We start from the raw sequence: 25,550 nt of genomic DNA, 5'->3' as shown, positions 1-25,550 counted from the left end.
AGACGATTTAGGCGCAGGCTTTTGGGCAGGTCTGGGGTATTGTTGGAGTCAAGAGTGCATCGATGGGGGCGAGGCACGACGGAGCAAGTGGTGTTTTGGAGGTTGCTTTGAAAGTCCAGTCACATGATAACAACGACTGGGGATAGCAGCACTTGGGTGTTATATCCAGAACATATATACCAGCTTATATCTACTGGCCTGTGCCTTGTTCGGGAACTGGCTTTGAACGAAAGGCTGGGAGAGACGTGCTGTTCAAAAGAAAATAAAAGGAAACTGTTCAAGTTAAGTGAAGACAACTCTCGGCGTGATTCTCTCGGCGTGGTTATTTAATGAACTCTGGCTGAACAAATTCAGCCCGCCATGCCTCCTTCACAACACCGGCGGTCTCGTAAAGCGGCAACGAAAACAAGTCAATCCTGCCAAGCATGTGTATCAAGCTAATACGACACTTCGAATGCTCGATCATGGTCGAGCACACGCGCGAGTACCTCGCCAGGTGCAGCAACCCGACATACCTAATCGAGGACTTGGTGGGGAGCCTCCCGGGGCCGGGCGGCCTAGGACGCCGGCCTTGCCTAGACGAGGGAACTCTGGAGACACGGGAGGAATGGTACAAGCAGGCCTGCCCGGACTGCACGGGCGAGAACGAAGCCCCGAAGGAAGGCTGCTCCGGGGTCATCGAGCACAACATTCCCGGCCGCGGCGACGACCGCCGCTACGAGTACTTCAGCAACGCGCACCTCGTCCCCTACGACGACGCCGTGAACGTCTACGCCCACAACCTGGCCTACTGGCTCCTCGCCAACATATACTCGCCCGATCGGAGCCGTATCAGGAACAGCACGCTGTGGTCGGGACCCATGGGCACCTACAGCGATATCTCCGTGTGGCAGGAGCGGAACACCTATATCATGAACGAACTCCTCTGTCAGGTCGACCCCGGACACGGCTTTCTGTGCAGGTTAGCCGTGGACGAGAGTATCCCGGACGAGGAAAGTACAGAGTTTGGCCTTCAGCTACCCCACGAAGGCTGCCCTTGCCCGTCCACCCAGAAGCCGTGGCTGTGCAACTGGGCGCTGCACATCCGCCGAGAGGCCGCGAGAGATATTTATTTGCAGCTCATGGATATGAGCAACGGCATCCTTGACGAGGCCAACTATAAACTACAACAGGAGGTGATCAACCACTGTGGGAATATATCGAAGCTTACTGCTGCTAATGCTATTGCTGACAAGGGCCCATCCGCGCCGGAGGCGCTTCCCGTGCTCGAGATCCAACACCCGCTGGGGGATGCGCTCGTTGACCGTGGGTGGGTTTTGGGGTGGGATGCCGGAGTGATGGCTGAGCTTTTTGCGTGTCGTGTTCTTGATGAGGATGACGAGCCACTTGGTAGCGCACGCCACGTGAGTAGAGCCTCTCTCTTGCCGTGGGCGGTCTTCATCCTCATGCATGACTCGGGGCTGACCCTGCGGCGGGCACGAGAGATCCTCGCACTCTTCGCCTCCAAAGTCGTTCGCCACTACCCAGATTGGCGAGATTTCAGGCCGCAGCTCTTGACCGGGTACGATGCTTGCGAGCGCCTTGCCGCAGTAGCCAGCCTGCGGCCACTGTATATCCCTGACTGGGTGAACAAGACGCTCGGCCCACTGCTGAACATCACCGACTTCAACACGAAGACACGGATAAAGTACACACTTTGGCAGAAGCAGGACCGGGGCCGGGTAAACAGCGTGTGGGCCAACGTAGTCACAGCGACCGACGCACAGTTCCAGGCGTTGAGGGAGAGCGGAGACACGCGGTGTCCTATCTGTCTCGAGGAATTTGACGACCACGACTCGGCCCTACCAAAGAATCCCGTGCAGAACTGGCATTGTTATTGCCGCGGCAACAAGCACTGGATCAACATGACGTGTCTAACCAAGTTCGCGAGGACGCTGTACAACCTGGCGGATGAGGATGCCGCGCCCCCTCCTCGCTGTCCCATCTGCCGCACCACATTCGAAGATTCGGAGTCGGAATCAGACGAGACCGAATTCGACAGTGATGAGGTGTTTTAGAAGAGAGTGGCGGCGGCTTGGTATTAGACAAAAAGGTCTATTTAGAGAAGGCTGAGGACGGATATGGCCTCGATACAGTTTCTTCTCTTTATCATGGGAAGGGAAGGAAACATAATATATTATATTGGTAATAACATTGTAGGTAATACTCCAAGCTGTAAGCAGCACCGTCTTTGAACAATGTTTACCCCAAAACAATCACTACGACGGTACCACCTACGCAGAGCTCAACTCTTTTCACTGTGTGATTTATTTTACTTTCATAACAACTCAGATATAGTTCAACAAATGGAGTAACGTTTAACTTCATGCGAAGGTATATTCAATCCTGGCTTGCTAATCCATCCCCTATTCTTGTTGATAATATTGACAGTTGTATAACCCGTTGTGCCTGGAGGAACTCCAGGTTCCTTAGGTCAGAAATGCCATGGCCTGCTATCAGCACGAACCAGTTTTTACTCCATAAAAAACTCAAAAAACGGTGTCATTTCTAAGCTGTACTGTCGACTTCTCACTGTAGAATTTTGGCTTTTTTCTCCTTTTCGACTTCTCTCGATAGCATCTCGAAGTCTGGCGTCACCTGCATTCTGCTTCCTTGAATCAGCATCTCGCAGTTGGTCTTGGCGGTGGAGGTGCACGGACCGTTGCTGCTTTGTTCTGGCCAATCAAATCGCCGGAAAAAAGCCGCTTGCCCGCACTTTGGCATCAGGGCCCCTGTGACTCGCTGCTTCGCTCCTGCTTTTGCATGCCTCCGGCGCGCATTCCTTGACAATCACGAACAAGAAATTCGGATTTATGTCAAAAAGTGGCGAAAGATGAGGTTTGCAGGGTCAACATTGATTATGGGTTGACTATACTACTAGAGCGATGCACCCGCTTCTTCGTCAGCAGCTTCAGTCTGCGCTGATTCGGCCATGACGTCCCATTCCTGGAACCACGACTACAGAGAACAACGTCAACATTGCCAAGATTGCCTGGCTCAGCAGGAAGGATACAAGCAAGGCCTACGGCTCGATGGTCGTCTCCGTGACGAAGGGTAGCGAAGCAAATTGCTTCTTTGACGCACAAAATACACGGAACCTATCAGCTCTGTGAGATTACGCCACAGAGGTTAATCTTTACGGGATCTGATTACTGAAGCCCCTAGATGACGATATAGCTTACTAGAGACTCAAGAATGCGGCGTCATACATCGGCGATGAGGTCAAACCGGTGCTAGAGGCCACCTTTTTTTACACCGCGGTGCTCCATTTTCCCAATCCAAGGAACTCAATACGTTCTTTCCATCCCGATTTTCTGACCTAAACTAGAATCATCTCCTGATACTGTTTATAATTCCATTGCAGTCAAGATGGCTTCTTCTTCCGCCTTTAACAATTACATCGTTGACTCCGCTATGGGGCCTACCTGCAGCCGGCAAGTTCCTCCAGGCTTCCTTTGGCGTGCCCGCGCGCAGCGGGCACGGTCACTCCTGTAAGGGGTTACAATTCCCCACCCTGCGGGCGGGTATCTCCTTTCTAAGTAGCATTTCTACTCTAAATATAGTATCACAACTTGCAGCGTCAGTGGTTTAGTGGTAAAATCCATCGTTGCCATCGATGGGCCCCGCGTTCGATTCGCGGCTGACGCATTTCCTTTTGCCCTTTGTCTCATTACACCAGGCAGAGTTAGTCCTTTTGGTCCCGAGGTCAATGTCTTTGCATTTGTCTTTTTCTTACTTTTACCGGGCTAAAGACCTACAATTGGTAGCTAGATCAAAATGTTTACGGGTACTCTCTGTTATTCTTGGGGGGCCATTGTCGTTAACACCGGAGTAGTGTCAATGTCTCAACGTTTAAAACTCATAGAAGAAAGCAAAGCAAGATTTCAAAGCAATTCAATCGATTCCATAGCTGTGGGCCTACGCCATCCACAATGCCACACTCCGTACCGCCATTACATGGCGCTTTTTAGGTGGGGAACCTCAATCTCAACAGGCCACAACCCGCGCGGTCGTTGAGAACTCGAGTCTCCTTTCGGTTCCATGTCCATTATCTTGAGAACCGGGGTGGTGGTCTGGCCTTTTGCCATGCACGAGAAAAGCACTTTTCCCGTTAAGAAAACCCCCATTCAAGGCCTAGAAGGTTCGGTTGAGAATAGTACCTGCCCACATATTGCCATTCATTGGCTTGCCGCGCGACGTCTATTCAGTTTGGGGCGCTGTGGCTTACCGTGGAGAGAGGGCGCGAACCGCACGCGAGGAGCGCGGGGGAAATAAGCAGTAGTATTAACATAAAATATCAATAAACACGGCTCTTTTGTGGGCGTGGTGCTCTACCTAGGGCCCAAACCTGGCCGGCGGTATCTTGGAAGTACACTCTTCCCAGTTCACTACATGTATTCGATGAGGAATAACCACACTTTCACCAGATGATTATAATCAGCTAAGAGCGGCTTAGATAGAAAGCGAGGGAATGATGATACCAATTTTAACACATATCCAGGTAAATCTAAAACTGTCAAGTAGATCTGATAGTCAAGGGGAACTGCCGTCTTAATACACATATTACCTCTTGTCCTGTGGTAACTGTCCACCTGATCACCGGTTAATCTCGACACTTTTTCTATTTCAGCACACCTTACGACGCGTCCCCTCGCATGTCACAATTACGTCTGGAATGGTTCATGTGGAACTGGTTTCAATTTCAAAGATGGAACCCCGGCGCGGCTCCCTGGTCGCTTCCGATGCTCCGACCCCGGTTATCCCGAGCCATTGAAGCAATGAAACGTTGGTGTTTCCCTCACCCAAAGACTCCCAAGCACCTGGTACATGTGGCTATCTGCTCCCGGTTCCAAGCGCGCAAACTAGATGTCGATTCGGCCCAGACCCGCAATCACGCCACCATTCCCTGGAATGGAAGATCATCCTCGTCGACGTACGGGACGTCGGAGTCGTCGGAGTCCCACTCGTCGCTTGCGGGCTTCCTGAGACGAGTAAATTGTGTTAGTGGCGCGTTCGATCTCTCTCAAAGGCTTGAGCAATCCGTTGGGACCGACAGCAACACTTAGGACGGCACGTACCAGTAGTTGTGGCAAAGGGCATCGGTCAGCTCGTACATGTTGGCGATGAGCATTGCCGGCACGGCCGCGAAACCCTTGGTCGCGAGATGGTCGGAGTCGTCTGGGTTCTGGCGGGTGGAGAGGCGGTCCTCGGCCAGAGCATTCACCATGAACAACTCGTAGTGCTGTCTGGTGCTCCCTGTAAAGACAAGTCAGCGAACTGCAAAGTATGGGAAGGAAGTCTACGGATACTTACAGCCTGTCTTGTTGGGCCTGGGCCCGGTGACGCCGCGCTCGAGCTCTGAGACGCGCAGGCTGATCCAATGCTCGAAATCGGCGGCATTGGCGACGAAGAAGTCCTTGATGTAATTGTTGCCGGGGGGGTTCCTCTGGCCGGCGTTCTCAAAAGGACGAAGGTAGTCCTCCATCAACTCCGTGTAGGAGTCTGAAGCCACCGCGTGGACCCAACCTTGAACCGCAGTCCAGCTGTTGAACCCGATGAGGTGGCAGAGGCTCTCGCGGTCGAGGACCATGGTGACAATTGTTTTTTATTAAAAACAAAAAGGAAAAGAGCAGTGAGGGACAAAGGGTGATGCTTCGCGATGGGGGGCAAAGCGAGGCTGGGAGTGCTTGGGATTTTTGATGAAACGTTTTTGTGGGCTGGAGAAGAAAGGAAAAGAATTGAGGAACTGGGAAAAGAAATGAAGTTAATATAGTCCAGTCCTGTATAAAGCTGAGACCGCATAACGCCAGTGCACTGCGGCTTGTGGCTATTCAAGCCTCGTTATCTAGCCGCCATTGGGATTTCTTGGAGTTTGTGATGGCAGCCGCCTTCTGTGATAAAAGCCGCACTCCTGAGGCTCACCCGCTGAAACCATGACAGCGAGATGGCTTTGGGCGAGCCCTAAGCTTGGAGTCTCTTTACTACCTCTGGCGTTTGGCTGTGACCAGTGTCACAGCTATCTTTTTAGGAGTTAGACCTGTGATGAATCAAGAGGACGAGGGGTTTGCGTGACGAAAGATATCACAAAGAATCACTTCACAACCACGACACGCCAATGTGAGGACAAGATCAGCACAAGGCCATAACGTATGACATTGTGGTTCAAATGTCATACCATGTAGGAGTCATCTGATTGTTTGACTTGGGCCACTTGCGATGGCATTGCAGTGACAAAGGGTAGGTACCTGCTTCACTTTGGACGATGGCTTCAGTAAACACTTGGATACCAGACAATTTATTGGGACTCTCCTTTTAGCTGGATTCCCGGTCATCATAATCCTTACCGTTGGCAACCCTAACACTTATATCCAGAGTTCCCAAACTTGACACAGAGCCTAGTTTACTTGGTCATACACAGCCGCAGTCAATGTACTCAGAGAAGTTAATGATGACTACCAATTATGCAAGGCCTTAAATACTCTGCTTTTCGTGAACCCAGTGTTGGCCGTGGCGAGTGCCAGCCAGGTCAAAAATAGGGCTCATGAAACCCCAGATATACCATTTCATGATTTCTACAGTCAACCAACTCCCTGGTATTGGCGGCCAATATAAACTCCCATTTCTGGCTCGGCGAGGGAATTTCAATTCCAAGATGCCTTGGGGCACGAACCTTTCACAGCTGTAAGAGAACGGTAACTCTTGGAGAGTGATATGCCACAGTAAGTTGTGCTCTCGAACTGGTAACGGATGCTGTTGTGTCCCTGTGCGTTCCCAAGCGCCACACGAGGGCAATCACAGCTTCAAGAGATAAGGTAATTGGACCAGCGGATCAGAGGATTTATGAAAATGGAAACGAGGAGGGGAATCACGTCTGGTCGAGGAACATCTCGGATGGGTCGGGACATCAAACTATGGCACAAAGAGACTGTTCGGCCTCAAAGCTCTTTGTGATGGATATATCGAGACACTATTGTGCATACCTTAATTAACTTGAATCTCCTAATAATTAACCTGGATCTCCTAATAACTCCCGAGTTCCCTGGTGCCAATCCGTGACAAGTCCCTCCCCGCCTATATAGGGTTACAAGATGAACTACAGTACCATGTATTGAAACAAGGCGATTATGAACGGAAACACGTTTAAAGTTTCTGCGTTGGTACATAAGGGGGGGAGGGGCTTAAGACTTGGCTCTCGAGCCTTCGGTTGGCTCAGGGGCCCGTGGAGAAAACGGCCCATGGAGCCGTCTTTTCGGCTTGTCCGGATGAAAAGAATACCAACGGCCAAGCGCATGTATTTTGAACCCAAAAGAGAAACAGGGACTCTAAGTACTGGCTCTTTCCCAGACCTAGGGGAAGGTTTGCATAACAGTAACAAAGAATCGGGGGAGTATTGTTCGGTATATCGGCCCCCCACGACCGGTCCCCCACCTTAAAATGAAGTGAGATCAAACCTGCCGCAAACTGCAAGGCCTTACGTAGCATATCGGCCTGGTGTTAGATCCACAGCCTTTAGCAATCCGGTAGAGAACTCGGAGGCCGAAGGAAACTGCAGGTCCATAAAAACTAAAGGGGAAAACGCTGTCTCAGGCCATACACCTAGGAGGTTGGGTAAAAGGCTTGTCGACCAGAAGGTCGAGCCCACCAGGAATATGATAATGATAACCCATCCGGCGCTGCTCTGCGTCGAAACACGGTGCTGAAACATGCAGCTGCACCAAGGGTAGAGCAGAGGAGCCAAGCCACATACCGGAAGTCGCCTGGCGCGATAGACGACCGGGACACGTTGCCAAGTCGACGACGGCATCAGGTCGCTGTAGGATTCCCTAAAATAGCATCTCGCCCAGAAGACTCTACGGTCATCCGGGTCATGCGGCCAGTGCCACCAGCTGCACCTCATTCGTCAAGTCTGAGGAGGCGGCCAGGGTACCGATCGTTAAGAGCGGCTGCCATGGACGTGAACAAGAGGGCGAGGACCACACCAGTGACACCACTGCTCAACCATCTGACTCGACCAAGCGCTGGTCTCAGTAATCTGCCGAGTCAACTCCTGACCAAACATCTTAGTCACTAGAAATGGCTAGTTGTGATAGTTGGAGAGTTTTCTCGACAATGAGAACGGCCGAGTCCTGGTGCAAGCAGTTCCTCGGCATGCCGTGCTGGAAGAGAGACGACACCACCGCCGTCGCCCTCAGCGTCGACAAGCGCGCGGCCGAGCCCTGGTGCACCCAGTTCCTGGGCCAGCCGTGCTGGAAGCGCAACGGCGACGACACCAGCGCCGTGGAGAAGCGCGAAGCCGAGGCAGCAGCCGAGCCCGACCGGTTCTGCACGCGGTTCACAGGCTCCTCATGCTGGAAGCGTGACGGCGGCGCCGTGGCGGCCGAGGAGGTCAAGCGCTGCTCAAGCGAAGGCCAGGCGTGCTGGAAGGCCAAGCGCGCCGCGGCGGCCGTCACCAATGCCATCGACGAGGGCAACGCCCAGAAGATGGCCCGCGACGCCGACCCGGGTTGGTGCAGGCAGTTCCTCGGCATGCCGTGCTAGAAGCGCGCTGCTACCTGCAACGGCCCCGCCGGTATCTGCACCAAGGCCACCCGCGACCTGCACGCCATGTACAACGCGGCCCGAACCATCATCGAAGCTTAGGTGAGCGGGATTTCTTCTTTTTCTTTTGTAACTTCTCTTTCCTTTGCTTGCACAGTTTACTAATACCGGCTTGAAAGGCGTTCTCCTTATCTTCTACTATTTCTCTCTCTCTATCTCTCGGGTCAGCTCTGGTCCAGGAAGAAAGCAAAAGGGGAGGAAAAAAAAAGGAACAGGAGCGTCATGCTCAGCCACTTCTCTTCGCTGGTATATAGTTGGAAACGTAGACGGCAGCAACACCATCCCGCCCAAAACACCATTTTCTCTTACTGTGGGCTTAGTCCCATTCACTGCTGGCTTTGTCGAGCCGGCCTTATGGAATATAGCGCTACACCAAGGGTAGTCGCATTTGTATCATTAGTCCAGGTAGGAAAATATACCAGGACCGGCGGGTGGTCTGTCATTTCTATTTACTCATTAGTAGCTATTCAATTGGATTGGATTCCCTTCCATCACAACGATCGGTATGTATTTGTCCCTGACATGTGTTACTCACCTCCGTGTTCCAAATCCCAAACCGTGCCGGCCATGAATCTGTTTTCCTCGAGTCGTAACAGAGGATGACCTGTAGGTTTGTTTGGCCAGCGTTACAACGGCGCCTCAAACGATATCACGTTGCATGTAGCGTGGCACGAAAAATTGAATACGCCTCGCTCAGCTGCTGGTAAAGTTATCAACATGGCCACCAGCTGGTAAAACCCCCCTGTCTCACACCCACCACTCAAACAAACACCGCCACCTCACATCAACAAGCGCCACGCACCCAACAACAGTGCCGCAAACCCAGTACACACCCCCATCAGCCACTGCAGGGTCTGAAACTTGACCTGCTCGAGCTGCTGGCGCAGGGCGGCGGCCTCCTGCTCGATTTTGGTTTCCGTCTCCTTGATCTTGAGCTCCTGGGAGACGGCCTCCTCGCGGATGCGGCCCTTCTCGAGGTTGAGGTCGAGGCGCACGCTGGCCTGGGTGCGCCCGATCTCGTCGCGCAGCCGGCTGTTGAGCTTGGTGATGTCGTTGGTCAGCTTCTCGTGCGCCGCCCGCGTCGCGTTCGACTCGGTGCTGTCCGCCGACAGCAGCTCGCTGCGCAGCTTGGCGAAGTCCACTTTTTGCGTGTACGTCGTCTTGGCGGCTTCTTCGCGGGGTACCATGGTGCGCGTGAGGTTTTGGATGCTGTGTTGGTGGTAAATCGAGAGGGGGTTAATTGGTGTAAATGGAGGGGTAAGGGGGCGCGGGGTGGGGGAAGGTGGTGTACCTCTCCTCGATAACGTCGTTTAGCACCTTCATCATGGCGACTGATTGCTCTTCCGTGAAGCCTTCTTCCTGTAGACGCTGTACAAAGCGGAGGGTATCGAAGTGATGGTCGCGTCTGCGCGGTGCAGAGGCGTGGAAGGACCGCCGAAGCACGGGGTTGTGGAGGATGCCATACGGATTCCTAGTCGGTTGGGCGTTTCCACATATCCTCAAAATAGTCGTTGTGTTGGTTGAATGAAGAGACCTCCTCTGTGTGGCCTGCCATCCTGTCCCTTTGGCCGTGTTTCTTGTGTGCTGAAAGGCGACTGCGGGTGTCCCCTGTATGCTCGTGGTTGTCAAGAGAGGACTGGTCCAGCTCAGTCGTGGGAGCAGGAAGCGCGGGACTGATTGCGTCGCATTCATATTGGGCTATACTCTTCAATCCGTTATGAGCCTTTCGAAAGGATTAGACGAATGTCAAAAAGAAAAGGAGATCCTTAAACTTGAATATCCCGCGAATTGGTCGACGTTGGACACTGGCACAGCGGCTCGGCTGCCTGCGGCTTGCTTGATTGGCAGCATGAGCCGAACCGCCGAGCTGGACAAGCATGCGCCACAGCCAAAGCTGTGATTTCAGCACCAGCCACAGATAACGGTACCCCACTAGCCACGCCCCACTCTGCTCTCCTTCAAAACCACCGAAAATTTTGCCCAATTCCGATTCCTTCTTTTTTTTTTCTTCATGAACAACGCAAATTTTAACATTCTCGGAACTAGCTTCAATGCGATTTACGAGGCCCCCGGCTGCTTCACGGCGGTCGGCTGTGGCCCAGGACGCAAGTCGTAGGTTTTCGAACAGAATGGAGAGGGACGGAGTTTTGCTTCGGCGCTCGATCTTGGGTGCGGTTCTTCCCTTTTTCTGCCGTGGGAAAGGCCGCAATGATTGGACGTACATACATACTTTCTTTGATAGTAGTACCCTGTTGAGTCGCTGGCTGCCTTGTTGCTACTGGCAGTCCAGTCTGAATTGGTTTATGCGTCGTGTGCGTGAGCGTGTGTGTGCCTTGCACCCTAGGTGCGCGGTGTACCTAGCGATATCAATGCTTGTTTCACCGTCGTCACCGAGAATCGCATCTAGCCATATCGTGGCATTTGTTTGCTGTGTTCTCTATTACCAATGCCTCGCGAGCTGGTTCATTTGAGTAAAAGAATCCCCCCCCCAAAAAAAACATGGACGATGAAGCCAAGACCAAAAAGGCAACGGAAAGTAGCACAAACTTGTCGAAGGAGCAGAGCATAAGGTCATGGCACACGTTGGGCAGAAATACAGTCTATTAGTTTGTGTCGCCTACTTCTTCTCCTTGGCCTTCAGCTTCGTCTTCTCCTTGGGCTTGCCCTTGGTTTTTTCCTTGACTTTGTCGTTAGACTTCTCCTTGGGTCCCTCCTTGGGTGCCTCTTTGGATGCCTCCTTAGGCGTCTCTACCTCCTTGGCCGGCTTCTTCTCTTGTCCCTTCTTCAACGCCCGAGGATCAAGACCACGCCTCCTCATCGCGTTCCGCTTGGCACGCTCAATGTAGTCCTCGTCCTCATTGTCGTCGAACCCGCCAAAGTCGTCCTTGGCTTCTTCCTCGCCCTCCGCAGCGACAGGTGTCTTATCGATAACCTCGCCGTCATTCTCATCCGCGGCCTTCATGATGGCGGCATCCTTATCCTTCTTGCCATTGGCGAGGACGGCGTTCCCAGCCGTGGGTCCAACCTTCTGGAATTTGGCGACGAAGAACCCGTCAACGTTGTACAAGTGGGGGTAATACCGGCGTGTCAGCTTGAGGCTGGGGTGGAACGCCTTGCCCATATAGCTGGTGAAGCCCTCCTTGCCGAAGGGGAGGCCGGTCTAATACTGGCGTTAGCGCATTCCCAGTTACCAGGCTAAGGTGGGTATGGACTTACCTCGACGAGCTTGACGTTAGGCCGGCGACTCAAGGCATACGCGACAACTTGTTCGCTAAAACTGGGTCAGCATTTATTTCGTCTGGCGTGTTGAGCTCCATCGGACTCACTTTTCCTCGATTGCCACGCTGCATGTAGAGTAGACAACGTAACCACCCGTCTTGCTTGCATGGTTGACCGAATCAATAGCTGCCAACAACAGCTGCTTTTGCGTATGCGGTAATTGAATGAAGTCCTTCTCGTCCCTGTTGGTCTTCACTGAGGGGTCCTTGGCGATAACGCCAGTGCCTACACGACGAGTCAGCGTTGCAATCCAAGCCCTATATGCCTTTTCACTCACCAGAGCAAGGCGCATCCAAGAGTACTCTGTCGAAACCACCCATCACCCTGGGGAACTCGCGGGCATCGTAGTTGCAGACGATGACGTTCTACGCCGCAACGTTAGCCAGACACCAAATAGTTTAACAGGCAACCATTCTTACCCTCGCACCCAGACGGTGAATATTGCCGATCAGACCCTTGGCACGAGACTTGCTGGGATCGTTCGCAAAAACGACGCCAGTGTTCTTCATCAACGCCGACATATGCGTTGTTTTACCACCGGGGGCTGCGGCCATCTGTTCGTTTTCTTTTAGTAAGCAATCCATCGTCATAGATGCGGAAACAGAACGACTTACATCGAGGCAACGTTCGTTCTCCTGAGGGCAGAGAGCCATGACGGGGAGGAACGAAGATGCAGCTTGCAGAATGTAATGGCCAGCCAGATACTCGGGAGTGGCACCCAATGGCACGCTTTATCTCGGTCAGTTTCTCGAGCACGGAGAGAGAATGGTAATACTTACGTCGACTCGAATACCTGCAGGCCGACTTTGGACCACTTGCCCACGGGCTCCAAAGTGACGCCGCGGTTGACTATGAAGGGTTAGCGCGAGGGGCGGTTGCGTACGGAAAAGGAGTATAACTAACTGAGAGCCTGCGCTAGATCACGGCGATGCGTCCGTAGGGTATTTGTTCGAATAACGACAGGGCGCGCGCTCTGTTCCCCAGTTAGTTAGGTGATAGAAACATAATTTAAGTCACTGGACGTACCTCGTTGGCTTCAAAGAAAGCAAATGCTTCCCTTGGCGGGAACAGGTTCCTATGTACGTTAGTTATGAGACAGGTGGCCCTAGAAAGCGCCTCTTACATGAGTTTCTCTGCCAAAAACTCATTGTAGCCATAGTCTATTCATCCAGTGTCAGTAAAATCTCCGAAAATCGGGTCGAATAGGGGAACAGCGTGGCACGTACAGGCACAGACATCCTTGAGCAACTGGTTGGTATACTCGGCCCTGCTCCGTCCATCCTCGGCGAGATTCGAAAAGTCCTCCAACACGCGGATGGTCTCTGTTATCCTGGTCCTCAGCATCTGAAGGTCGGGAGCTAGCAGCCCTTGCGTTTTAGATGACAGCTCGTCCTCATCATCGTCATCCTCGCCCAAGACATTAGGCTTGTCGCCGTCAATGTTGGTCTGCAAAGCTTCTTCCCGCAGTTCCGCTTCGTTCTCCTCCGCTTCCCTGGCTAGCTTGTCGTCTAGCTTCTTTGACAGCCCCTCGATGTTGGCGGCGGTCAACCTCTCCTCCCGCTCCTCATCGTCGTCGTCCTCGTCGTCGGAAAAAACGAATTTCTCTTTCTTGCCGTTGCCTTGGTCCGAGTCGTAGACTGAGTCGTCGGATCCCAAGAAATCGTCGCCGAGCGTCTGCTCGTCCAAATCAGATCCACCGTCAACCTCCAATTCGGAAGCATCAAACTCGTCACCCATCTCCTCGTCTGAGTCGGATTCTGGTACAGAAGCCTTCTTGGACTTCGCTTTGTTAGCCTTCAGGCCATTCTCTGACGACCCAGATGACTTCTTGGTGCCATTGGTTTGTTTCCCTGCCGTCTTCGTCGCGATTACACCATTCTTAGTGCTCTCCCCACGGGGCTTCTTGGAAGACTTCTCGGACTTCGTCGATGTACGGCGCTTCTTGGTTGAGCGCACCTCGGCCGGCGTATCGTCAACCGGAAGACCCTTCTTCCGCTTAAGATTGGCAAAGTGTTCTTCTGACAGCGGCTCAGGCGCGCCCTGTTTCTTCATACGGCGTCCGACGCCCATATTTGCGAGTTTGGCGGCGGGTTCCCTGCTTTTTTTTTTATCGCAGATGTTTGGCAGCGGGACGACACTCGCAGACAATGGCTGCAACCCGCCAGAATCTTGCCAAATTTCTTGCGAAAAACGTTATCGATAAGAGCGGGAGCGTTGCTCTGCACCAAGAAGTCGAGTGGGGCCAGTCCAGCCTCAGACTAACTAAGCCAAAAGCAGGAGGAACCTTGTTGCTGACGTTACCCCTGGCAAGCCTGGCAAGAGCGTGAGAACCTGGCAAAGGATGGAATGCTTCCCGCACTGCAGCTCCTTGCTCTTAACAGATCACTCGGAAAGTACCCGCATTTGGCGCTCCTGCCACACACAAGCACAAGCGAGAACCCTCATTTTCCGCAACTGCGCTGCGCGTCTGGCAACGAGCTTTCACCCTCGCACCGCACCTACCCAACAACCCAACTTTTTCTCTTTGCTTGATTCTCTTTTCAATTAAGTGGCTTTGGTTGCGGGTATTGCTAATAATTACCAGCTCCGCCCACTTTTTGTCTATTGCCCCATCGAGCTCCACCGATTTCCACCCCTTTCACGAACGTCACGATTCCCAACTTCACGACCTTCATCTGCCTGGCAGCCACTTTTGACAAGTTGGCTGTTACTCTTCGTTAACCCCGCGCAGCCGAGCGCATCGAATTCATCATGGCGCCGGCCTTGCCAATTAAGTTCCAGGAGCTGCTTCAGCTCAGCAGCTTGGGCGTTAACCAAACCGCCATCACTTTCAACACATGCGTACGATCCCATCCCGCACACCATAACACGTTTTCTGTGTCGCCCTAACCCTACTGACCTTCGATGCCCCTGGGATAGACTCTAGAATCAGACTCCTTCATCTGCCTTCGAGATAAAAAGGATGAAGCCTCATCCCCCGAAGTCCTCATCGTCGACCTCAAGAATGGCAACAATGTCATCCGGCGCCCCATCAAAGCCGACAGTGCAATCATGCACTGGTCGCGACAAGTCATTGCCCTGAAGGCACAGTCCAGGACACTCCAGATCTTCGACTTGGAGCAAAAGCAGAAGCTAAAGTCCACCACTATGAGTGAGGATGTTGCCTTCTGGAAGTGGACGAGCGAGACGACACTGGGCTTGATCACAGACACTGCCGTCTACCATTGGGACGTCTTCGACCCCGCCCAGGCAGCGCCCGTCAAAGTGTTCGACCGCAATACCAACCTGCAGGTGGGTACCTCTTATCTTGTTCGCTGAACTCGCCGGGTGGACGCTGACAGCAAGCAGAGCAACCAGATTATCAACTACCGGACGAGCGCCGATGGGAAGTGGATGGTCGTGGTCGGTATCTCGCAGCAGCAAGGACGCGTCGTCGGTGCCATGCAACTCTATTCCAAAGACCGCGGAATCAGCCAGGCCATCGAGGGCCATGCCGCTGCCTTTGGTACGATCCGGTTAGACGGTGCCCCCGAGGACACTAAGCTCTTCACCTTTGCCGTCCGGACCGCCGCCGGCGCCAAACTACACATTGTCGAGGTCGACCACCCTGAGACGAACCCCGTATTTTCCAAGAAGGCCGTCGATGTTTTCTTCCCGCCAGAAGCCGCCAACGATTTCCCGGTTGCCCTCCAGGTTTCGCAGAAGTACGGCATCATTTATCTCATCACCAAGTACGGTTTCATCCACCTCTACGATCTCGAGACTGCGACATGCATCTTCATGAACCGTATCTCGGGCGAGACCATTTTCACAGCCTGCGGCGACAAGGAGTCAAGTGGTGTTATTGGCATCAACCGGAAGGGTCAAGTTCTGTTTGTTAGCGCCGACGAGAACACGATCGTCCAGTATGTTCTTGAGAGCCACGGCACCGAGCTGGCACTCAAGCTGGCGTCCCGCGCTGGGCTCCCCGGTGCCGACAACCTCTACCAGCAGCGTTTCGAGCAGCTCTTCACCAATGCCAACTACCAAGAAGCGGCCAAGGTCGCAGCCAACTCTCCTCGCGGCTTTTTGCGGACGCCGCAAACCATAGAACGGTTCAAGCGGATCCCCCAGCAGCCCGGCCAAATGTCACATATTCTTCAATACTTCGGCTTGCTTCTCGACAAGGGGTCGTTGAATCAGCACGAAACTATTGAACTTGCTCAACCCGTGCTGGCCCAGAGCCGGAAACAGCTCCTCCAAAAGTGGCTCGGCGAGAACAAGCTCGAGTGCTCTGAGCAGCTTGGTGACATGGTTCGCCCTCACGACATGGCCATGGCCCTCGGCATTTACTTGAAGGCAAATGTGCCTCACAAAGTCGTTGCTGGCTTCGCCGAGACCGGCCAATTTGAGAAGATCCTCCCGTACTGCGCTCAGACGAGCTATCAGCCCGACTTTGTTCAGCTCCTTCAACACATCATCCGCATTAACCCGGAGAAGGGCGCCGAGTTTGCCACGTCTCTCGCCAACCATGAGGGAGGGTCACTGGTCGATTTCGAGCGTGTGGTGGATATCTTTCAGTCTCAAGGCATGGTCCAGCAGGCCACCGCCTTCCTCCTCGATGCGCTCAAGGATAATAAGCCGGAGCAAGGCCAACTCCAAACCCGTCTTCTCGAGATGAACCTAATCAACGCACCGCAGGTCGCTGATGCCATCCTTGGAAATGACATGTTTTCTCACTTCGACAAGGGTCGTATTGCGACTCTTTGCGAACAGGCTGGCCTCTTGCAGAAGGCTCTGGATCTATACGAGGATCCCGCCGCTGTTAAGCGTGTCGTTGTCGGCATCGCTGGCGCGCCGAACTTCAACCCTGATTGGTTGATTGAGTACTTTGGCCGTCTTTCAGTCGAGCAGTCTATCGATTGTCTTGACGCCATGATGAAGCACAACATCCGCCAGAATCTCCAGTCTGTGGTCCAAATTGCCACCAAGTATGCTGAGCTCCTCGGTGCCCAGCGCCTGATTGACCTATTCGAGAAGTACAAGACCGCCGAGGGCCTCTACTACTTCCTGGGGAGCATTGTTAACGTCAGCGATGACGCCGAGGTCGTCTTTAAGTATATCGAGGCGGCCACCAAGATGGGCCAGATCCGCGAGGTCGAGCGTATCTGCCGTGACAACAGCGTTTACAACCCGGAGAAGGTCAAGAACTTTCTCAAAGAGGCGAAGCTTAGCGAGATGCTGCCATTGATGGTTGTCTGCGACCGGTTCAACTTTGTCCACGACTTGGTGCTCTACTTGTACCAGCACCAACAGTTCAAGTCCATCGAGATCTACGTACAGCAGGTCAACCCTTCCCGGACCCCTGGTGTCATCGGTGGCCTGTTAGACGTTGACTGCGATGAGAGCATCATCAAGAATCTCCTCTCCACCGTCAACCCGGTATCGATCCCCATTGACGAGTTGGTCCAAGAAGTTGAGACGCGTAACCGCCTCAAGCTACTCCTGCCCTTCCTTGAGGCGACCTTGGCCGCCGGCAACCAGCAACAAGCCGTTTACAACGCTCTAGCGAAGATCTACATTGACTCGAACAACAATCCCGAGAAGTTCCTGAAGGAGAACGACCAGTATGACACGCTCACAGTCGGTAAATACTGCGAAAAGCGAGACCCCAACCTCGCTTACATCGCCTACCGCAAGGGTCAGAATGACCTCGAACTTGTCAATATTACGAATGAGAACGCCATGTACAAGGCCCAGGCGAGATATCTCCTCGAACGCGGAGACAGGGAGCTGTGGATGTTTGTACTCAGCGAGAACAACCTTCACCGTCGCTCAGTGGTTGACCAAGTCATCTCGACTGCTGTCCCAGAGTCTACGGACCCCTCCAAGGTCTCCGAGGCTGTGTCGTGCTTCCTGAATGCCGATCTCCCTGCGGAGCTTATTGAGCTCCTTGAGAAAATTGTTTTGGAGCCCTCGCCGTTCAGCGACAACCAGAACCTGCAAAACCTTCTCATGTTCACCGCTGCTAAGGCTGACAAGGCCCGTGTCATGGACTACATTCACAAACTCGATAACTTCTCTGCCGACGAGATCGCTAACGTCTGTATCGAAGTCGGCCTGCACGAGGAGGCCTTCGAAGTGTACAAGAAGATCGACAACAAGGAAGCCGCCGTCAACGTTCTCGTCGAGCACGTCGTTAGCATCGATCGTGCGCAAGCATATGCCGAAGAGGTCGACATTCCTCAAGTCTGGAGCAAGGTGGCCAAGGCTCAGCTGGATGGGCTCCGGGTCAGCGATTCTATTGACTCATACATTAAGGCCGAGGACCCTAAGAACTACGAGGAGGTCATTGAGATTGCGGTTGCGGCAGGCAAGAACGAGGAACTCGTCAAGTTCCTTCGCATGGCCCGCAAGACTCTCCGCGAGCCTGCCATTGATACCGCCCTTGCCTTCTGCTTCGCCCGTCTCGACCAGCTTGCTGACCTTGAAGACTTTTTGCGGGCAACCAACGTGGCCAACATCGAGGAATCGGGAGACAAGGCTTACGCCGAAGGTCTCTTCGAGGCGGCCAAGATCTTCTACACAAGCATCTCCAACTGGGCTAAGCTCGCGACTACCCTCGTTCATCTCACCGACTACCAGGCCGCGGTCGACTGCGCGCGCAAGGCGAACAACATCAAGGTCTGGAAGGAGGTCCATGAGGCATGCGTTGGCAAGAAGGAGTTCCGCCTTGCCCAAATCTGCGGTCTCAACCTCATCGTCGATGCCGAGCAACTCCAGGCTCTCGTCAAGCAGTATGAACGCAATGGCTACTTTGACGAACTCATTAGCCTCCTCGAGCAAGGCCTTGGTCTTGAGCGTGCCCACATGGGCATGTTCACCGAGCTGGGTATTGCTCTGTCCAAGTATCATCCCGAGCGGTTGATGGAGCACCTGAAGCTCTTCTGGAGCAGGATGAACATGCCCAAGATGATTCGTGCGTGCGAGGAGGCCAACTTGTGGCCTGAACTGGTGTTTTGCTACTATCACTATGACGAGTTTGACAATGCTGCGCTCGCCGTCATGGAGCGCCCCGAGAACTCGTGGGAGCACCAACAGTTCAAGGAAATCACCGTCAAGGTGGCCAATCTCGAGATGTACTACAAGGCCATCAACTTCTACCTTGAGCAGCACCCATCTCTACTCACCGATCTCCTCCAGGTCCTGACTCCCCGGATCGATGTGAACCGGGTGGTTCGCATGTTCCAAAAGTCAGACAACCTGCCGCTCATCAAGCCGTTCCTTCTCAATGTGCAGTCGCAAAACAAGCGCACGGTCAACGACGCCATCAACGACTTGCTCATCGAGGAGGAAGATTATAAGACCCTCCGGGACTCTGTTGAACACTATGACAACTACGATGCTGTAGACCTCGCTGGCCGTCTCGAGAAGCACGACCTGGTTTTCTTCCGCCAAATCGCTGCCAGCATCTACCGCAAGAACAAGCGGTGGGAGAAGTCTATTAACCTGTCCAAGCAAGACAAGCTGTGGAAGGATGCCATTGAGACCGCCGCCATTTCAGGCAAGGCAGATGTCGTTGAGGAGTTGCTGAGATACGTAAGTTTAACGCTACCCTTGATTTGGCTCATTGCTGATGATATTCCAGTTCGTGGACGTTGGCAACCGTGAGTGCTACGTCGGCATGCTGTATGCTTGCTATGACCTGATCCGGCCCGACGTGGTCCTTGAGCTGTCATGGCGCAACGGCCTGATCGACCATGCCATGCCCTTCTTGGTGAACATGCTCTGCGAGCAGACCAAGCAAATGGCCGAGCTCAAGGCGGACAACGAGGCCCGCAAGTCCCGCGAGAAGGAGCAGGAGAAGGTCGACGACAACACCCCCATCCTCGGCGGCAACCGCCTCATGATCACAGCCGGCCCCGCCGGCGGCGCACCGCCCGTGTCGCCTGCGCCGTACATGCAGACCAACGGCTTTGCGCCCCAGCCGACCGGCTACGGTTTCTAGAGGGTTGTTCCGGTGGTGTTCGAGTGCCCCTGCCTGTTCGATCCGGGCCAGCGTCGCTGGTTCTATCCATTCGAGGGTCCTGCTCAGTGAGGCAAGCCGGTCAAGGTGGTGGAGCTTGGGCCGTGGCAAGACCCAACAGACATGGTGTTTTTAAAGGGCGAAAAGCACTGAAGGGATGATTTCGGGTTGTGGGTGGGTGGCTTCGGCGGTTGTTTTTTAGAGCTGATCTTGGCGCGTTGCTGATGTTACTGCTTCTTCCACTGAGCACGGCGGGGGGGATATTCCCTGTGTTAGTACAACATCTGTATGATAACTTGCTTGATCGTTTTCCTCATCCGACTTGGTGCTGTTTCCGAACTGTGGTCTTGGTGATTGTGTAACTGCCTTGGAAACGTAAGATCGGGGGAGAACGAGAGATAACGAAAATGTGGGAATAGGAGGGCAAGCAAAGTGCTAGCATTCGGACGTAAATAACGTTGTGTCACCATGGCCGCGCAACGGAAGGGATGGGCTACGACATGTGGATCAGAGGTAATGAATTGCCTACTTAATCTAAGAAGCTACCACGGGTAGTTGATCCCCGCGGACACGGATACACCTCCTCTCCATGTATCTGTTCCCCGCCTTGCAGAAATCTGCTGTAAAGGGCGCTCATGCCTAACGACGCCGCCCGCTTCCTCCGTATTGCTCGCTCCATCATGTGTTTCTTTTTTATTCGCCACCTAGCGATCGGATGGATGCATAACTAAAAGAGCATTGCGGTGTGGCCAGCACGGTCTCGTGTTGGTCAGTCGCCTATCTGGCGAGGGGGCAGAATGACGAGCCGCGCACGTTGCTGTACTTCCAAGGTCCCTTGCCCTAGCAGCCGCTCATTTGGCGTCGGCTTTGACGATGCGGCAGACAAGGTCTGAACCGTCAACAGAGTCACCTTCGCGCACTGCGAGCTGGGAGACGACACCGTTGTGAGGGGCGGAAATGACCATTTCCTAGTTACACGAGTTAGTGATTTATGCTACAGTAGGGAAGAAGAACGTACCATCTTCATGGCGCTCAGAACAGCAAGCGGGTCGCCCTTCTTGACCTCAGTGCCGTCATGCACGCGCAGCTCGACCAGCACGCCAGCCATGGGCGCACCGACTTGGCTCGTGTCGGTAGGGTCAGCCTTGGGACGGCTAACGTTTTCGACGGCCGCCATCTTGTCGTCGACAGAGACCTGGCGGACCTCGCCGTTCATCTCGTAGAACACCTCGCGCTGGCCTGTATTCTCGGAGAGCGGCCCAACAGCGAGCAACTTCAGAATGAGCACTTTGCCCTTCTCGAGCTCGACGTGGAACTCCTCGCCGATCTCGGGCTTCGAGAGGAAGTACTTGGTCGGCAGCACCGATAGATCGCCGTACTTCACCACGAAATTCTTGTAATCTTCAAAGACCTTCGGGTACATGATGTAACTGGCAATATCACACTCGGTAACGCTGCCGCCAAATTTGCGGCCGAGCTCCTTCTTGACATTTCCGAAGTCAATGGGGTCGAGAAAGAGGCCAGGGCGCTGGTCCAGCTTGCGGCGACCGCGGAGGGCGTTGGTGCGGAGCGGCTCCGGGAACCCCCCGTAAGGCTGGCCCATCATGCCCTCGAAGAACTCAAGAACGGAGCCGGGGAAGTCGAGCTCGGCAGCACGGGCCTTGACGTCTTCAGGTGAAAGCTTGTTGGAGACCATGAACTGTGCCAGGTCGCCAACGACCTTGGAGGTGGGAGTGACCTTGACAATGTCGCCGAGAAGATCATTTGCATGTTCGTAGGCCTTCTTAGTCTCAAGCCACTGGGAGCCGAGGCCAAGCTGAGAAGCCTGGAACATCATGTTGGTCAGCTGACCACCCGGAATCTCGTGCTCGTACACCTCGGGGTCGGGACCCGCAAGATGAGCCTCAAAAGGCGAGTAGAGAAGACGGAGCTGGGACCAGTAGGTGTCCAGAGCCCGGACGTGTTGGGGGTTGAGACCAGGGTCCTTGCCAGTGCCATCAAGAGAAGCAAGAATGGCGTTGATGCTAGGCTGCGAAGTCATGCCAGACAAACTGTCAGTGGCAGCATCGACAGCGTCGGCGCCAGCCATAGCACAAGCAACCATAGAGGTAACACCGGTACCGGCCGAGTCGTGGGTGTGAACGTGAATAGGCAAGTCAGGGTACTTCTCCCGGATGGAACCAATGAGAAGAGTAGCGGCATGTGGCTTGAGGACACCGGCCATGTCCTTGATACCCAAGACATCGATGTCAAGGGCAACAAGCTTGTCGACAAGGTCCAGGTAATACGCAAGGTTGTACTTCTTCGTGGGGTTCAGCATGTCGCCGCTGTAGCAGACCGTGCCCTCGCAAACACCGCCAGCCTTTTGCACGGCCTTGATGCCGACTTCGAGCTGGTTGATGTCATTCAGGGCATCAAAAACGCGGAAAATGTCAACGCCGTTCTTCTTGGCCTGATCAACGAAGTGGTCAATGGCGTTGTCAGGAAGTGAGGCGTAGGCAACGCCATTGGCGCCACGCAGCAACATCTGGAAAGGGATGTTGGGAATCAGCTTCCGCATCTTGCGGAGACGGTCCCAGGGGTCCTCGTAGAGGAAGCGCATGGCAACATCGAAGGTAGCGCCGCCCCAGCATTCCAAACTGTAGAGGTTGTGAAGTGCATGGCTCGTCTCCTTGGCGATGTTCAGCAGGTCGACAGTCCTAACTCGGGTCGCAAGCAGCGACTGATGGGCGTCGCGCCAGGTGGTGTCCATCAGCAGGCAGCCCTTGTAGTTGCGAATGGCCTTGGCGAAGGCCTTGGGGCCCTGCTCGAGAATGATCTGACGCCAGCCCTTCGTGGATGGCAGCGTGGTGTCGATCTTGTGCCCGGACTCGTCAAAGAGCTCGGGGATGATAATGTCGCCCTTGAACTTGGGCTCGCCAATCTGGCCCTTGATGCTGCTTCCGTTTACCGCAACGTCACCCAGGTAGGCAAGGAGCTTCTGTGCGCGGTTCTGGCTTCCAACGAGATCGAAAAGCTCTGGAGTTGAATCGATGAATGTTGTCCAACATTTAGACTCAATAAAAACGGGATGCGTCAATAGTGACGTGATGAAGGGCAAATTCGTTTTCACGCCGCGAATTCTGAATTCGATCAGGGCGCGGAGCATCTTGCGACGGGCGATCTCGTATGTCGAGCCTGTGGCAATGACCTTGACCAACATGGAATCACTGTAAATGTTAGCTTTTTTTTTCGTTGGGCATTGGAGCAACATAGGGGAGCGTACTAGTGAGCTAAAAGAGGTTGGCAGACGTTAGCAAATGAGTTCAAGATGAAGCAACAATGAAATATAAGTCCAAGTCCAAAGTTCCAAGTTCCAAGTCCCAAGGTCAGGCCCGCCCTTGGTTCCAACTCGGAGAGCAAGACACCGAGATGTCGAAAACATCGAACTTGGCGTGATCATCGGCGTTACCGAAGACATTATCCTCAGCCTTGTCGAAGACATCTTTTTTTTCTTGATATTATCCTCGGAATTGTCAAAGATATTATCGAAGACATTCTCCGAGGAATGCATTGCCAGCCTCTGCCGTGCTACCAGCAAGTAACGGGGACCTTCAAGTGTTGAGGAGGTTCGTTGTGATTGCCCAGTTGACCTTGGCTCCGAAGGTTTACTTGTGGAGTTGTTGTCAAACCCAGCCACCGAGTTCCGGGGGGTGTCGGCCCTCGCCGCTGGGGTATTAACCCCGTTGTCGTTATGGAGAATGACGGATACCGGCCCAAAACCTATGTGGGCTTAACAGCAGGCAATATTCTTGTTGGTGCAAGTACTATTGTGCCCTTTTCGGTAATGTCTTTGCGTCTGCCAATGTGCAAGGTCTGGGTGTTTGAGATGGGTGACCCGGAGAGGAGGCTTTGTACCCGACAGTATCCATCCAGCGCGAGTGCCATGCCCTTTAATTCTGACAGAAGTTGCTGGGCAGACGGTGCTGGGTTTGAGAGAGTTGATGGGTTGAGCAAGGCGTTGGATTAAGGAAGGCGCTGTCTTGGGGAGGGCGTGTTGTCTCAAAACGGCAGGCGTTCTTGCAAATTTGAGTTGGAACCCAGCTCAGGAGCTGTTTGCAATGAGGCCAAAGGATAGAGATACACCGCTGCTGCTGGCGTCTGGGCCTGTTATGGGTGTTGACTGGTGGTTTGTAGAGGCTTCGTTGGTTAGCATCCCGTCTCATGAAGGGAAAGCGGTGTTACTCACTGTTTCAAAACGTGTAGTCTGTCCTCAAAGCAGAGCCGCCGCTTTAGGGGCGGCTTACCGACTTGCCGCCAGAAAAGGAGTATCGTGGCCATCGAGGCAAAGGACACAGCTTATCCGCAAACATAACGAAGTTGTCGTGGACCAGGGCCCGAAATTAGTACAAAAGAGAAATCAGACTTACGAGTGATGACAGCACCGGCGAAACCATTGCCACCGTCTAGTCTAATACCATTTCCACCCGCAGAACCTGATATTGATGTTAGGTATTTGATCTCCAGGGAGGTGGGGGTTGAGGGTATAGAATTGACATACGGTAAACTTCGATCTTGCCAGTGTCAGGCTGGAAATTCTTGGCTGGGTCCTCACTGTTTAACATTGTTAGCTCCCTGGTGGCTATGAAAGGATGTACGGGGATTACGTGCGTCGTAATCCGGGTCTGGATGGCAAAACCACGGGTCGAGATACGATCCTGAGTGAGTCCAAGTTGCTCTAGCGTTGCTCCGGCCGCAATCTGAATCTGTGCCGCAACGATGTCGATCCCGCAGATCTGTAGGACGTGCTGTTAGTATAAAACCGGCCCTTACAATGATTTGAAGGAGGGAAAATCTCGCCTCTTCCGTGATAGTATGCTCTGGGTTTTCTACGTTAGCTATATCCTGACGTGCTGTTCGAGTTAAGGGCAGAATCAACTCACCAACCTGAATTCGGGGATTAACTTCGATAAAGTAGTAGCGGTTCTGCTGATCTACGAGGAATTCGGCGGTTGATGCGTTACCTAGTTTCGTTAGTTCCTAGAGTCTGAAAAACAAGAGCGGAGTTGAAGGAGGGGGGGGGGGGGGCGCGGGGCAGGATTAGGGTTAGGGTGCGACTTACGCAGTCCGACAGAGCGGCCAAGTTTGACCGCGTCCCTGAGCATGTTATCCCGCACGTCGGCGGGGAGGTCCTTTGCCGGAGCAATTTCAACAACTTTCTGATGCCTCCGCTGGACAGAGCAGTCACGCTCGTAGAGGTGAACCAGGTTGCCGTAGTTGTCACCGAGGAGCTGGACTTCGATGTGCTTGGGCTTGTCGAGGAATCTCTCAACGAACACGGTGCCGTTGCCAAATGCGCTCTTCGCCTCGGAAGAGGCTCTCTCAAAGGACTCCTGGAGTGTGGCTTCGTCGCGCACGACACGCATGCCACGACCACCGCCGCCATAGGCCGCCTTGATGATGACGGGGAAGCCATACTGGTCTGTGAACTTCTTGACATCCTCGAACTTCTCAACCGCACCCTCAGTGCCAGGAACAACAGGGACTCCAGCAGCGATCGCAATCTTCCTGGCCGAGACCTTGTCACCAAGAGAATCGATCACATACGGCAGAGGGTCCGATGAACTGAAAGCGGACCTAGTAAGCGAAT

General features: G+C 53.6%; 7 protein-coding genes and 1 non-coding gene across 8 annotated transcripts in view; 4 read left to right on the top strand and 4 right to left on the bottom strand.

Moving 5' to 3' along the window:
- Positions 1–425: 425 nt before the first annotated feature.
- CHGG_01135 (uncharacterized protein) lies at positions 426–2,057 on the top strand (the record flags this gene model as incomplete). Its single annotated transcript, XM_001220355.1, has 1 exon — positions 426–2,057. One exon carries the CDS (start codon positions 426–428, stop codon positions 2,055–2,057), a length of 1,632 nt encoding a protein of 543 aa, XP_001220356.1.
- Positions 2,058–3,616: 1,559 nt separating this feature from the next.
- CHGG_11148 lies at positions 3,617–3,687 on the top strand. The gene has a single exon. It is a non-coding gene; the product is annotated as a tRNA-Gly (tRNA).
- A 1,243-nt stretch (positions 3,688–4,930) lies between these two features.
- CHGG_01134 (uncharacterized protein) lies at positions 4,931–5,629 on the bottom strand (the record flags this gene model as incomplete). The annotated part of the gene is made up of 3 exons (XM_001220354.1): positions 4,931–5,021; positions 5,118–5,295; positions 5,353–5,629. 3 exons carry the CDS (start codon positions 5,627–5,629, stop codon positions 4,931–4,933), a joined length of 546 nt encoding a protein of 181 aa, XP_001220355.1.
- Positions 5,630–8,112: 2,483 nt separating this feature from the next.
- CHGG_01133 (uncharacterized protein) lies at positions 8,113–8,577 on the top strand (the record flags this gene model as incomplete). The annotated part of the gene is made up of 1 exon (XM_001220353.1): positions 8,113–8,577. The coding sequence occupies one exon, from the start codon at positions 8,113–8,115 to the stop codon at positions 8,575–8,577; it is 465 nt and encodes a 154-aa protein (XP_001220354.1).
- Positions 8,578–8,963: 386 nt separating this feature from the next.
- On the bottom strand, positions 8,964–10,329 carry CHGG_01132 (uncharacterized protein; the record flags this gene model as incomplete). Its single annotated transcript, XM_001220352.1, has 4 exons — positions 8,964–9,004; positions 9,173–9,241; positions 9,440–9,846; positions 9,929–10,329. 4 exons carry the CDS (start codon positions 10,327–10,329, stop codon positions 8,964–8,966), a joined length of 918 nt encoding a protein of 305 aa, XP_001220353.1.
- A 925-nt stretch (positions 10,330–11,254) lies between these two features.
- Positions 11,255–13,986, bottom strand: CHGG_01131 (S-adenosylmethionine-dependent methyltransferase superfamily domain-containing protein; the record flags this gene model as incomplete). Its single annotated transcript, XM_001220351.1, has 11 exons — positions 11,255–11,797; positions 11,854–11,914; positions 11,964–12,141; positions 12,194–12,281; positions 12,336–12,470; positions 12,531–12,645; positions 12,696–12,765; positions 12,820–12,889; positions 12,943–12,991; positions 13,061–13,076; positions 13,143–13,986. 11 exons carry the CDS (start codon positions 13,984–13,986, stop codon positions 11,255–11,257), a joined length of 2,169 nt encoding a protein of 722 aa, XP_001220352.1.
- Positions 13,987–14,667: 681 nt separating this feature from the next.
- On the top strand, positions 14,668–19,903 carry CHGG_01130 (uncharacterized protein; the record flags this gene model as incomplete). Its single annotated transcript, XM_001220350.1, has 4 exons — positions 14,668–14,757; positions 14,836–15,207; positions 15,274–19,494; positions 19,544–19,903. The coding sequence occupies 4 exons, from the start codon at positions 14,668–14,670 to the stop codon at positions 19,901–19,903; spliced, it is 5,043 nt and encodes a 1,680-aa protein (XP_001220351.1).
- An 869-nt stretch (positions 19,904–20,772) lies between these two features.
- CHGG_01129 (uncharacterized protein) overlaps positions 20,773–25,550 on the bottom strand; it is a gene marked incomplete at both ends in the record, with an annotated part of 4,970 nt that continues 192 nt past the window's right edge. The window contains 7 exons of the mRNA XM_001220349.1: positions 20,773–20,889; positions 20,940–23,069; positions 23,373–23,683; positions 24,331–24,396; positions 24,462–24,696; positions 24,794–24,813; positions 25,023–25,525. Coding sequence (XP_001220350.1) covers positions 20,773–20,889; positions 20,940–23,069; positions 23,373–23,683; positions 24,331–24,396; positions 24,462–24,696; positions 24,794–24,813; positions 25,023–25,525 — 3,382 coding nt within the window. The remainder of the gene's footprint in view (positions 20,890–20,939; positions 23,070–23,372; positions 23,684–24,330; positions 24,397–24,461; positions 24,697–24,793; positions 24,814–25,022; positions 25,526–25,550) is intronic.

Source organism: Chaetomium globosum, genomic scaffold (genome assembly GCF_000143365.1).
Source record: "Chaetomium globosum CBS 148.51 scaffold_1 genomic scaffold, whole genome shotgun sequence".
Taxonomy (NCBI): domain Eukaryota; kingdom Fungi; phylum Ascomycota; class Sordariomycetes; order Sordariales; family Chaetomiaceae; genus Chaetomium; species Chaetomium globosum.
This window is presented reverse-complemented; position numbering and strand designations above follow the sequence as displayed.